Source organism: Molothrus ater, chromosome 5 (assembly GCF_012460135.2).
Source record: "Molothrus ater isolate BHLD 08-10-18 breed brown headed cowbird chromosome 5, BPBGC_Mater_1.1, whole genome shotgun sequence".
Lineage (NCBI taxonomy): Eukaryota > Metazoa > Chordata > Aves > Passeriformes > Icteridae > Molothrus > Molothrus ater.
Window position 1 is genome coordinate 14,174,658 of NC_050482.2, and position 13,918 is coordinate 14,188,575.

At 43.0% G+C, this 13,918-nt stretch overlaps 1 protein-coding gene across 1 annotated transcript in view; it reads right to left on the reverse strand.

Annotated features, from left to right (window-relative positions):
• NAMPT (nicotinamide phosphoribosyltransferase) overlaps positions 1-13,515 on the reverse strand; it is a 30,837-nt gene extending 17,322 nt beyond the window's left edge. Inside the window, exons 1-3 of the mRNA XM_036400949.2 lie at positions 13,390-13,515; positions 1,751-1,907; positions 350-453 (exon numbers count right to left, since the gene is read on the reverse strand). Coding sequence (XP_036256842.1) covers positions 350-453; positions 1,751-1,907; positions 13,390-13,449 — 321 coding nt within the window. The 5' untranslated portion in view covers positions 13,450-13,515. The remainder of the gene's footprint in view (positions 1-349; positions 454-1,750; positions 1,908-13,389) is intronic.
• Between the last annotated feature and the right edge of the window lie 403 nt (positions 13,516-13,918).

Consider the following 13,918-nt stretch of genomic DNA (forward strand, 5'->3'; position numbering starts at 1 on the left):
AGAGAGAGAAATGTAAATGATGCAGGCAAGCACTGAGTGCTGCATCACACATGGAGAGCTGCCAAGGAGCCCCCACTCACTCACAGGAGCTGGCTGACGGCAGCCATAAATCCTCATTACCTGCAAAGCCGCGTTTGGCATCGGAAAGGATGGAAATTACTTTTCTCTAAGGAATTACAATTATATGATTATTCTTTGACAGCTGCTACTCCCTCTACTCTAAACATGAAAAGCTAAATTTATCCAGTCTTTACTATCAAGATTAAAAGGAGAGACTGCCATATTTATTCTACTGTTGATTCAGAAATCCTTCACAATGATCTCCAACTATTTTAGCAAATTTTTTTACCTCTAGAATATAGTTCCATCCCTTTTCATTGAAGACATCATCTTGAAAATGCTCCCTATATACTTCTTTGGCTTCCTTGATTTTCTCTTTGGTCACCACTTTACCTGGAGTTTCAGAAACAGATTAAAGCTTAGAAACTTGCAATATTCATCAACTGATAAAATAAATAACAAAAAGGTTCAGGCACAGCAAAGTTACTTTGCCTTCAACAAAGATATGAAGGAAACGTCAAATGCAGAATGTTTAAATCAAACTTTAACTTATTATACAGATTAGAATGCTCAAGAAACCATGAGGGTAAAATACACTTGTGGTTTGCAGATGACTCAGGAAAATTTTGAGATTGTTCCTCTTTTATGACAGTCAAAAACCAGTCAAGAGGTTGAACAGCAGTGCTTTTCACAGAGGAATGTGTTGATTGTGCAAGCTGGTACATGCAGCAAGGACATATCTAGCACAAGGGTTAGGCTGTGCCATTCCAGGGGGAATCCCCATGGAGAGACTTTGCAACCAACCTTTGACTGACCACTTGTGCTAGGAACCAGCACACTCACCACATTATTTGAATTAGCATGCTGCTGCTGTAGGGCAGTCATCTACCTTAGAGAACAACCCTCAGATTGCTAAAGGCAAAAACAAAATGATCAAGTGTTTTGATTATTATGGAATTTCAGTCTTGGGTGGAATTGGCAGAGATGTTGATTGGATCAAGACAAAAACATGTAAGACATTTAACTAAAGTTTTCCTTTAAAGCTTGGCAGAAGGCAACATGCACTCAGGTCAGAACAGGTGATATTTGTACATAAGGCAAAAAAGCAAAAAAGATCTTAAAGTTCACCAAAGAATTTTCAGATGTTACTCTTAAAATTATCAGTACAGAAACCATTTTCACATGTAGCTGCCATACTCAATGATCTAAGGTGAGGGACATCCAAAATTTAAGGAAAATTAAAATTTAATTTAAGGAAATTTAAAACCATTATTGGTTTACACAGTAAACAAACCAGCAAATACAGAACTGAAGTTAATGTTCAAAATGCAAAGAGTATTTTCCATCAAATCTTCTCTCTGCTTGTGACTCTATGCACAGCTTTGGTCTCTTTCCATTCATTTCAATTTTGCCCCCTGAAGTTGGAGCAGGAACACCTTTTCAGTTTTAATACACCACTGGCATAAATAAGGTGAGGTGTAGAGTAGAGAGGTGTCTGGATTAAGAAGTTAATACCAATTTATGAGGGTGGATAGCTTTTTTCACAATCACATAAATAAGATATTATGCATGTCACTACTTGTGGTGTATCAGGATAACCTGAAATTGTTTCAACTGTAAGACTACAAGCTTGAAAAAAAGTTAGACATTTAATTAGAGAAAAGGTTTTACTGGAATTTAAGACAATTACCTTTTAAATATTTATTCAGAATGTACTGCAAGCCATAAAAAACTGTTTCTTCATATTTCAGTTTCTTTAATTTGGAATTTTCAGTCTTCTTTTCACGACATTCAAAGTAGGAATATACTTTGCTTGTGTTCGGTGGATATTGCTTGTAGTGTGTAACCTACATCAAGAAAAAATTCAGTAAGAACTCAAAACATCACTACAAAGCACAAGAGAAATCATATTTGTACATTAAATATAACTCCCAGCTCTTCTGAACTGTGATTATTTATCCATTCACATTCTACACAAGTATTTACAGAATTTCCAGGCTTTTAACCTTTTTCAATTTTCAGTTCCAAGGACTGTCTTCCCTCTGTTACTCCTTGCTTCTTTATCAAGTCTTCTTTCCCGAGGTTACTCTTCCCCTCCCCTGGTGACCTGGCTTTGATTAACTGGGAAAGACTGGCTAGGATTCAGGAGCAGCACTGAGTGCCAATGTGCCAGGTCAGTTTTTGCTCCAGCACACCAAGCCTAATAGCTACAGCAAGCACAAAATTCCATGCCTCTACCAAACACCTGCTTGTATCTGAGTTCAGTTTTGCAGCCCCCCCACCATCCCATAGCTCAGATAAAGCCACCCTGACTGAAGAAGGCAGTGGCAATGGCCTTTACCCATGTGTCCCATTCCCAGTGAGCAGAGTGGGTCTCTCAAACTCTGGTTACAACCAAAGCCAGTTCACAAACCTGTTACTGTCAGTAAAGCTGCTAAAATCTACCTGAGGTTTGTGCCTCCCTACAAAGTTTGCTAAATGGGCTTTTTTTTCAAAATTTGAAAAAGTTCACATAAAGGAAGCATGAGAAGTTGCTGCCTATATTACATGGAAACTGGTCATAAAACACATAATGCTGAGCTGAATTCAACTATTACAGCTTTTCAGAGCTCCTGATAATAAATTTAGCCAGAAATTTACTTTGAGTAATAACAGCATTTGAAACAAGTACGCTCTAATAAACACTTAAAACCTTAAACCTGTACAATTTCATCTCCTAATGTGTAAAAAGCAAACTCCATGCAAAATCCTTAATTCCATACTGAACAAAAAGAATACACAATGACAGAAACTTGGTACTATCAATGTTTAAATTACAGAATACACAAATCAAGGTAAAGTATCCCCAAAGTTGAAGGTATCAAGAGTTTTCTTAAATTATGATGGGAAGTCTGTGAACAAGTCTATACATTCAATAAGGAAAAACTGTTCCTACAACTGAGAAAGCACCACTGTGCATCAGAACAAAATTCAAACGGTTGGAAACTCCTGTCTGAATATTTTTCAAACTCCCATATTTACAGGTTAGAGTATTAATTCATTATATGTTTCTTGCTGTTACTTACTCAAAATAACCTTAAAATTTTCTGTTTCTAATGCCACAAGGAATTGGAAAAGGGATAGTTTTACTGTTTCTCCCTTCTTGTCCTGATTTTTTAAATATATCTCCAACAGCCTCAAAGAAAAATATTTGAAGGTTGCTTTACCTGTATTCCTAAAACTGTATGTTAAAGGATTTTAAAAGGACAGTTTCCCTTCTCCTCTCAAATGTCATTTAAATTGAGTATTTGACTCAGATTGGACAATGAGCTACTCAACTGAATTTCTGGTTCTCCTATACCAGCACAAGGCTGTTATGGTTGTGTTTCCAATGCTGCAAGGAAACACTCAAGAAAGGTCAATTTAAAGATCATTCCATTGTCTTTGCTTGTATGAGGTTTACAAGGCCAATCAAATAAAACCCAAGCTTGTCACTGCACGTTTTCTGCCCTGCCTTCAAACAAAGCATGGCACCACAGGCATTTAATGGAGCACAAACCTATTCTGTTACAATTCCACAGCCACTCAAAAGCAGAATGCCTAAGAGTAGCAATGTTAGACCCAAAGACAAAAACTAGCTTTTAGATTTAGTTCTAGCTATTAATAAATGTCTCACTTCACAAATTATAACATGCCCTTTTCTAGTTCTGTACAGAACTTCCAAGAAGTACATCACACTGCCAGCTCAAAGAAAACTCTCTGCATGATATCACCACATTTAAAGGAAAACGAAATCCCTGCACAAAAGAAAACACACACACACCATCTTCTCTTCTTTACTATGGAGCAGACAAAAATAGGCGCCATGTCTTTCTAATTAGTGGGTATATGAACACATACATATTGTGTATTAAATTGTATTAAATGCACTCTGAGAAAAAGATCCTGTAACAAATCCTTAGAATGTCCATGCACTGTAAAGACACAGAGTGGGAACTCCTCCCCTTTGCACTGGTGCCACCAAGATAAGTTACAGCAACCTCATGAAAAATTTTGCTCATTTTTACAACTGGTACTGGACTTTTGAGTTTGTGACTTCAGAGTAAAGGCTTGACACAGCTCAGCAGCTGCAAGTGTACACAGCACATGTCCCAGGACCAATTTTCCACATGAATATCTCAATTCCTTGTGGCAAGCTCGAGAGCAAAGCAAAGCAATGCAATGCTGCTGTTCTCATCACAATAGTTCAAACAATGAAAACTATACCTGCACAAGACAGGACACTCAGAGATCTTTTGATAAGTTTATACAACTTACTAACTATGGGCAAGTTATTGAAGCCAACACCTACATTGCACAGATTTCTGTGTGATCTTCTGCTCACATCTGGAAAATACATTCGACTTTGACAGTTCAAAGGCATCTCCTCCTGCTAAATGTTTCTCTTTGTCAAAATGGTTACAGGCCCAAATTAACTTAGGGTGCACACTGCACCCACTGAGCTGGTGCCACCTTTCCTTATTGCATTTAAGTACATTCTTTTAGGGACTTATTCTAGCTCTGCTTTGAAGAATGATCACAAAACAGTGCTCTGGCTGCAAAGCAAAACTTTAGAGTTGAAATCAGGCTGAAATGCTAACAGATTTATCCTTTATATTGCATACCTCGGGACACAGCTCCTCCTGACTTCCTTGCTGACAGTTTCAACCCCACTCAGGTTTCTCAAACATTGCATCACAGGTTTAGCTATCTTTTCTGATGTAAGATTAGATCTTAACCTGAAAATACATACTAGCTAGTGTCCAGTAGATAGTTACTTCTAGGGATTAAAACATATATGAAAGTTTCGTGTTCGACAGAAATATAATTTTATCAATTAAGTTGCTGTAAGTACTTGAAAGAGATAAGGAACTAACTTTGCAAGTCACATGTATGGTATTCCATTATATTCTTCACACATTAAAATCTATTTAAACAGTGAAAATACACGTCCCTAGCAATTAAAATATTTACATCTGAGCAAACCTTACAGCTGTAATTTTAATGATACTTCATTTGTCATTCCACAAAGTTGTTAGTTTTACCTACAAAGCTGAGACACCCTTTAAAATACTACTCAATATTTAAAGGCACAATCACAATCTTAAAAGTACCACACTTCCCAACCACTGGCTACTTGAAGGGGGCTTATAAATAAGATGTGGACACACTTTTTAGCAGGGCCTGTAGCAACAGGACAAGGAGTGATGGTTTTAAACTCAAGGAGGGCAGATTCAGACTGCCCACAAAATGTCACAGCAGCTGATTGTACTAGCTGTCATTTCTGGGTTTCTACATGGGGAAATAGTACCTATCTGCCACAGTGGTGGTCAGGAGGCTTGGCATGTAGTAAAATGCCTGGTGGTAAAAAAAAAGTGTGGAAAAAAAGGTCAAGGTCTAGGAGTGCGAACAGTTCACAGAAGACACAAAGAATGCAATTGAAAACAAAAACCAACCAACGAGAAAAAAACTGACACAACACTATAAGGCACTTGGACAATGAAAACTATGCTTCAAAAATGCCTGATCCTTGTTGTCTGATGAAGACTTGCATCTTTCTGTGTCCTAAAGGAGAGTAGAAAGAACAACCAAAAGCAATGTACAATATTTGATATTAAATTTTATGTGACTTAAGAGATTAAGGCAGTATTGAGAACTCTGTGCTTTCAGTTAGGGGATGACAGAAGCAGGACTTGCATAGACGAGCTCTTGATAAGCAGGGGTGACTATAAAGTCAGTAGGAAATCCCTTTTCTTCAGGAAGAAAAAAACCCTAACCAACAAACAGAAAAGCAAACAAAAGCCTCTACTGGGATTAAGAGACCCTTACAAGAAAACAACTCTCCCAAGTATCTTCAAAGGCCTTTTGATGTTTAGTTCAAAGGCTGTGGTTTAGGTTTTGTCTATAAAACATATGACAAACAGCTTTGGCACTACTACCTACAAGATTATGTACTATGACTGAAATAGAGCACTTTTATTCCAGTTGTGATAGCTCCTTGTTTAATTTAATGCAAATAAAGGTATATTCTGCACAAAGAATACTTTCAACAAGGACTACATCTATTTAATTAAATCAAGTTTTTTGAGGGAAAAAACATAAACCACAAATTGCATTTAGATCATCAAAAAACCACCCCGAACATTAAGAGTTACATTTTAAGAAAAAGGAATTAATGGGTATTCATCATAAACTAGGGATGACTGAGGTAAATGCTGCATTTTTCTATGCTAGATAGATATTTGACATAAAAATATAAATATTCTTACAATCTACAAGTTTTGTTGTACAGGATATCATGACAAACTCACTTTAAAACATTATTTAAGCCTAATGTAATTCAACCATTTGAAAACATGGGAAAAACTGATAGGACATGAGAAGTCAGGTGTGGCCAAAATCTCCACTGGTGGTAATTCCTGATGCCCCCCTAGGTCAGATGCCAACATGAACCATCAGAAAGATGCTTCCAAGCCCTGTCCACAGTGCAGAAAGCAAACCCCCAAACATTTACCCAGCAGGATCTTGCCTGCACTGTAACTCTCACGTGATAAGATGATACCAGTTCAAGTAAGACAATATTTGAACTTTCTGCAGCTATTTTGAAAAATCCTTAGTGCTAAATGGGTACAGAACAACCTGGCCACTGCACCCATGGTGCCACACAGCCACAACCACGAGGACTCAGAGGGACAGGTGGCAGGTAAGGCAGAGGTAGCATGGCCTGGACCCGGGGCCACTTGGCCAGGACACTGCAGGTCTGCAGCACAGGGGCCAAAGCACAGGCTGGTCACTGCACTGCAAGCCCTGATCTGCAAGAGACATTTGGGGATCCTCACCCCCAGTATGCCTTGCTGAGTTAGACAATTTTAGTGCAGTGGTACTGCTGGTATTTACACCAGGGAGACTTCTGCAAAGCACCCCTAGACCTCCATGAATTGTGGTATTACATATTATTTACAAACATTATGGAAAGAGGCCATGGATGCAATACTGCTTTACCTAAACCTTTAGGAGATTTAGCCAACAGAGCAGCGAAAAGCAAAGTCTGCCAACAATCTACATGGAAAACAGCATTATTAGCAACAATAAGGAGATGAACCAGGACTTAGGAGCAAAGGCACTGCTCTATCAGATGTACCTCACTGAGATGAGGTAATTTACAGCAGTGATAAGGCATTGTGAGCCTCTTCAGGAAAAAACCCAACACAACTGTGACTAACAGTTATATTCCACAGGGATGCTTTGGTAGCATTCAAGCAATCACAGAAGGAATGCACACTGTGACAGTGGAAATGAAAACCAAACCAAAAGCCAGTATGGTTAAATGATAAATTTATTTGAACAAGAGAGGAAATGCCAGAAGAATCAAGCTTTAATAATTCAAGAGAAAGGGCATCCAACAACAGCAGGTAAAGTGCAAGACATTCTTAAGTGAGTTAAAAAAAGTAATCTAAGAGTCAAGTAGAATCTTACTATTTTGATTACATGAGCTTCAGATTACCATAGGGGAAAAAAAAAGCCTTAGAGAGGCTCCAGACCCCTTATTAAAATGCACAGGAATGAGACAATGTTCAAGAACCAAAGTGAGAATATTGGGAGAGATCAGCTCTTATGAGATGAGAGAGATAAGCTAATGGAGGTTATGACTGAATGATGACTTTGTACCACTTCTAATGTCTCCATATTTGAGTTCATCCATCATTTCTTATATGTGTACTGAAAAATAAGATGACCAGAGGTGAGAAAAAAGAAGTTAAGAGACCAGTCAGTACTATGAAAAATAAGGAAAGCACATGCAAACAACTGAATTCCTATGGAAGCTGCACATTATAGCAGAGCTGCTGTACATGACCAGGTCCACATTTATTTAAAACACAAGGTCAAGTGTAAGCACTAGAACTAAAAGTGTTCTAAATTTCTCAGACAAAACACAGTGCTTAAAAACAGCCACAATTTGCAGTTGATTGCTTTACCACTAAAGACTTTCATGGTTTTTGCTGTGGTTTAACCCTAACTGGCAACCAAGCCTCAAATGTCACTCACTCATTCCTGCCAGTGGGACAGGAGAGAGAATCCAAAGGATAAAAGTGGAAAACTCATGGGTTGGGATAAAGACAGTCTTATAGGGAAAGCAAAACTTCTCTGCATGTAAGCAAAGCAGAACAGGGAATTCATTCATCACTTCCCACGGGCAGGCAGGTGTTCAGGCATTCCCAGAAAAGCAGGGCTCCAGCCTGTGTAGCATTTACTGGGGAAGACAAATGCCACTACTCCAAATATTCCCCCTTTACTCCTTCTTTGCCCAGCTTTATTCACTAAGCATGATGTCATGTGGTATGGAATATCCCTTGGGTCAGCTGGGGTCAGCTGTCCTGGTGTCCCCTCCCAGCTTCTTGCTGGTGGGATGGTGTATGAAGCAGAAAAGGCCTTGACTCTGTGCAGGCACTACTCAGCAAAATCAAAAATATCCCTGAATTATAAGCATTGTTTTCAGCACAAATCCAAAACATAGCCTCATACCAGCTACTAGGAAGAAAATTACCTCAGTCAAGCCAGCAGTTTTACATCCAAGACTATCACAAAAGAGATGACAAAATGCCTTATGTTTACTTTCTACACATTTGTCACTAGTCTGCTGTACTACCACACACACTGTGGTAAGTTTCCTGCTCCTTAATGAAAAAGGAAAAACATTTACCTTTCAACAATGAAAGCTGCACTGGTTCTAGAAGGGCTGCTTCCCATTAATTTAAAGATTATCTGAATACTGTACAGTTGCAGTGCTCCTTTTGAGCAATGGTGTCTTGGGGTTTGTAGCAGGACCGTGTGACTGCAAATCAAAACTTGGAAAATAAGGAATCTAGAGAGTGTGAAGATTGTGTCTTACAAGGAGTGTCGAGCCAGACGCTTCCGATGCTTTCCACTGGCAGAATTACAGGAGATAACACTCACACTCCCACCACAAGATTGTAATTAAGAAAAAAAAATATGGGCTGTTGTAAAGAATATTTTGCAGTCATTAAGTACTAGTCAAATCCAGCAGGCTAAAGAGTACTCATGTTTCTTCCTCACATACCTCTAGTCTTCTAAATAAAGAATATACAGGCTGTCAGAGCCTAGAATAAACACACACTCACGTGAAGGGCTTCAGAACTCAGTGCTCTCCTACATCCACACAGAGTAAAAAGTCATCTGAAGTGACAAATACTTAAAATTCAACATGTAAGGGATACAGAATTTAAACATACATTTTGGGTTTCCATGAAGCACCCAGAAAGAAATTAATTCTGAAATAGATCTAATTTACAGTCTAGATAGCAAGTCAGCTCCTCCTAAGAAGTAATTGCACGGCAGCTTATTATAACTATCAGCTTAATTACGAAACATGCCAAGCAACAGTAACAGATCTCATTGGCAAAAGCAAAATAAGCAATTATTACTGCAGCAAACAAGGTTCAGTCAATAGCCTTTCCCCACTTGCAGCTCATGGTCCATCCAACCCAGGCCTGGTCCGTGCCAGTCACGGCTGTCTTCCCACTGAACAGCACAGCTCTGCCAAGCTGATCCTCTCAACACCGTTTCAGACTACCTATACTCTGGAATATTTCTGGCCTGTACAGAAATAAACAAATATAGGCTAAACAGAGCACTGGGAATCAGAGAGAAAGAAAATGCAGAGGAGGTGTGTCAGCAATGTCAGACAAATGAGGCACTGAGGGCATGGATCCTTTCATGGGGAAGGGCAGACAGTAACAGAACCCCGCTGGCTCAGAGGGGTAAGACTGCTATAGAATATTGTATAATGTGGTTGTATAATGTTATTGTATAGCTAGCTGTATAGATGGAGCTATATAAATTGTGTCTTGCTGCAGACACAAGACTAAGACATCACACAACACACAGTGATTTTCAAGGAGCCAGCTGATACCCCCTCACTTGCAGTTTTCTATCAACAAGGATTTTAACTTCAAATACTTCCCGTTTTCAGTAATACCAAATCACCAGTAGAAAACTTCACTAATAGAAATGCCATTGCTCTAGTGCACATTAAGACATTGAGGTTCCCCAGATAACACTGCATTGATGAATCTCTTGAGAGTCTCATGATTAGAAGAATTAAAAGGACTGCTGTTACTTATCAGCATGTTGCACACACACTATACCAAATGCCCACGCCCAGACTCTGAGGGGATGGCATATAATTCCCAGCATACAGGAGCAATTATACTTTTGGGGGATTTGTAAAAGCTTAAGAATACAGAACAAAGTACACAGGAAGAAGAATCTAAGTGATGTAAAAACATTTATCTTGTTATTGTGTTTAGAGATAAACTGTATAATTTGAAGCCAAGCCTCAAAATCCTGGAGCACTTGTACAATTGAGTAAGCTCCAGTGTATAATAGAAGCTCGGTACTGGAACCAGTGCATTCTCACCTACTGGGAACTACTCCTGTCTAGGAATATTCACTTTACTAGCAATCAGCATGATACTCAGCAGTTTTTCAAAAACACTTGAAAGATTTTGAAACTGAGTATTTAATAATCTCTACTGTTTAAGAGGAAATGTCCTATGATGCACATGCAGACAGGAAAATGGTGTAGAAGGAGGGGAGGCTGGATAGGCTCTCAACAGACAAATCTTTGCCTATTGAATTACTTTGTTTCTGAAATTGTATAGGCACTAAAACAGTAATGAGTTGTGTTTTCACCCCAAATTTCCAACTGCAGCAACAGAGAACTCAGACACTGGAGCTAGTACTAAAACTAACAAGTTGTGACAGACATGACCCTGAGATGCCACAACTTTTTTATTGATGGACAACTGCCTAAGCTGGGGTGGTACCACTCACTATGGTCTGCATACCATATGGTGTTTATGGTATTTAAACCTGTATTGTTTAAATACCATACAGGTGTTTATTTCTACGTGATTTTTGTCACCAGCATTAGCTTGTATGGACTGGCATCTACTGCAATTAGATCACCATGTAAACTTCTGAGCTGATCCATGTTTTTTCTCAGTCTAAATGTTATGTACAGACAGTTCTGCATACACAAACAGATGCTACAGTTGTGGATACAGCAGAACTATCTAAACAAAAGAAAAAGAAAAAATTCCCCAATCAACTCTCAGTTGTTTTAATTGCTAATAGGAGTGTTTGGTAACTCCTGTAAAAAGCTTGACATTGCAAACTACCAGATATTTTAGTGCAGTTTTACTGAAAGTGCTCTCACTAAGTGAGTTTCATTGATTGGGAAACGACAGTATCATCCAGGGAGAAGATAAGTGATGTTTGCTCATATTACCTAACAAGATAAGAGCAGCTACTTGTTTAAGCATTGTTCAGAGACACTGCAATTCCTAAGATTTGGAAAAAAGCATATGGAAAGACAGACAATTTGAATAGTCCTAACAAAGCAACGGAGGGGGGCAACTGTTCTAAATATAATACAAAATGCTCCTAAGCTGCCACAGAAAACCTCATCCAAATTTGGTTTTAAACTGGGAAAAAAACCCAGAAAACACCTCAGGCCTTTATTTGACCTCTTTAAGATTTCTACCACTCCTGGAATGTAACCAAGTCATCTATACTATGAAACAGCAAACACAACAGAAGCAAACTGGTTTTATGTCACTCCAGTGTGCTGAACTGCCAGCAATCCTGGAGCACACCCAGAGCATTTAGAAAAAGTAGTGTGCAAATTAGATTTGAAGTAGATACTGTTCTAATCCAGGCCTGCAGTATTTAATGCGATTAGTTTCAGACATGGAAAAAAGTGCATCTTCCATATCTGAATAAGTTAGATAACAAACACCTAAACCTGGTTCATAAAGAGCACTGTAGTCAGATTACACTCAGAATGGAAGCAGCTTTGCAAGCCCTCAGTTGCAGACTCAGGATGCCCTGATTGAGGTCCTCCAAGATTTATCAGCATCTCCCAAAACTCGTTCCCACAAACAGCAACAATAGCTGTTAACTTTCTTTATGTCTTGATGTAACTTATAGTAATAACAACAAAAATGAAAATAATAGTAATAATAATATCACCACAAGTCAGCAACTGCTGAGGTTCGTACTTTGGTAGTTACTCAGTAACAAGAGCTAGTCACAACATAGCTTTTGCTTTTTCAATTCCTCTATCCAGAAGTACCCTCATCCCTGAAAACTCGTCCCAGCATCCCAACGCTCAAAGAGCTAAAACACAATAAATGCTTTACAACGACAACCAGGACTGTTACTGTAGTTTTGTTTACAACAACCTCGTGGACATTGCAACGCAGTTCCTGAAGGAAATAAGTGATCCCTGCAGCCCCGGAGAGGCCGGGCACCCGTGTCCAGCCCGGCGGGGGAGTCACACGGGGGCTGCGCCCAGCACCTGGATGCTGAGCGCTCCCATGAGCGCGGCACAGGGGCAGGAGCAGCGGCGGCTCCGGCCCGGGCACACGGGCGGCGAGGCACGGCAGGCGCTGCCGGGGCAGAGAGCTCCGGCCCGGGCACACGGGCGGCGAGGCACGGCAGGCGCTGCCGGGGCAGAGAGCTCCGGCCCGGGGCGCCTGCACTTTGTCACCGCTGTCAGCCCCGCTATTTCCAGGAAACGAAGGGAGGGCCGTGCGTGCGCCTCTCCGCTCTAACCTCTACCTCGCCGAGCGAATGTGACACCGCAGTGCCCGGGAGCTGAGCACAGGGCTAGCGAACACGGATTTTGCGCCAGCCGGTTCCCGGGGCGCGCTGCATCGCCGCCAGGCGCACGACCGCGGGCAGGAGCGGCGGAGCGGAGCACGGCGGGAGGGACGCGGCGCGGGAGAGGGAAGGAGCGGCTGCCCCGCGGCAGCGCCGTGCGCGCCCTCCGCGACCCCGGCCAGGGCGGGGGGCGGGCAGCCCGGCAGGGGCCGGACGATGCTCGGGGCCGGGCGGTCCCCGCCTCCCGCGTGCCCGCCATGGCCGCCCCCCGCGCCCAGAGGCGGCGGGATGGCGGCGCCCACCCCGCCCGCTTTCACTTTCTTTTCTGGCGCCGCCGCTGCGCCCCCGGCTGCGCGGCCCCCGGCACCCCGCGGGCAGCGGCTCGGGGCTGCCGGGGGCGAGAGGGGCAGCCCCGGCCAGGCCTGCGCCGTTCCCCCCGCACCGCCCGGGTGAGGCCGGGCACCCTCACTGGCGCCCCGCGGGATCTCCCAACCCCGGCCAGGAGGGCAGGGGGCCGGTGGCGGCGGGACCGGCCTGGCTCGGCGTCCCGCGGACGGCGCGCACCGGCGGGTCCGGTGTCCGCAGAGGTGACCCCCTCTCTCCCGCCCGGCTGTCCGTGCCCACCTTGTAGGAGTCGGTGGCGAGGAGGATGTTGAACTCGGCTCCCGCCGCAGCGCACTCCATGTCGCCGAGCCCCGGGAGGTGCCGCCGCCCGCACGGACAGAACCGGGCTCCGCCGCCACCGCTGGCGTTTTGAGCGGGGGGAGCACGGAGAGAGGGGGCGGGGCGGAAACACGGGATCGCGGCCTGGGCGGGCGCGCGCGGGGACGCTGATTGGTTGGACCGCTCTGCCACCGAAGGCGGTTCCCTGACGTCACGGCAAAGGGGGAGGGGCCCGGGCGCGGCGGGGGCTCCGATTGGTCCCGCCGCTGGCCGGTGCAGGGGGAGGGGCGGGCGAGAAGCGTCCCGCGCCGCACGTTCTCTTTCATTTGGTTTGGGCGGGGCCCGCCCGGTGACGTCACCGCACGGCCGGCGAGCGCCCTCTGCCTGTAGCAAGCGGCGCGCGCTCGGCAGAGCGGGCGGCGGGGCCGAGGCGGGCGGGGGCGGCGCGCATGCGCGGAGCGGCCCCGGTTTCGGTTCTCGGCAGCCGCGG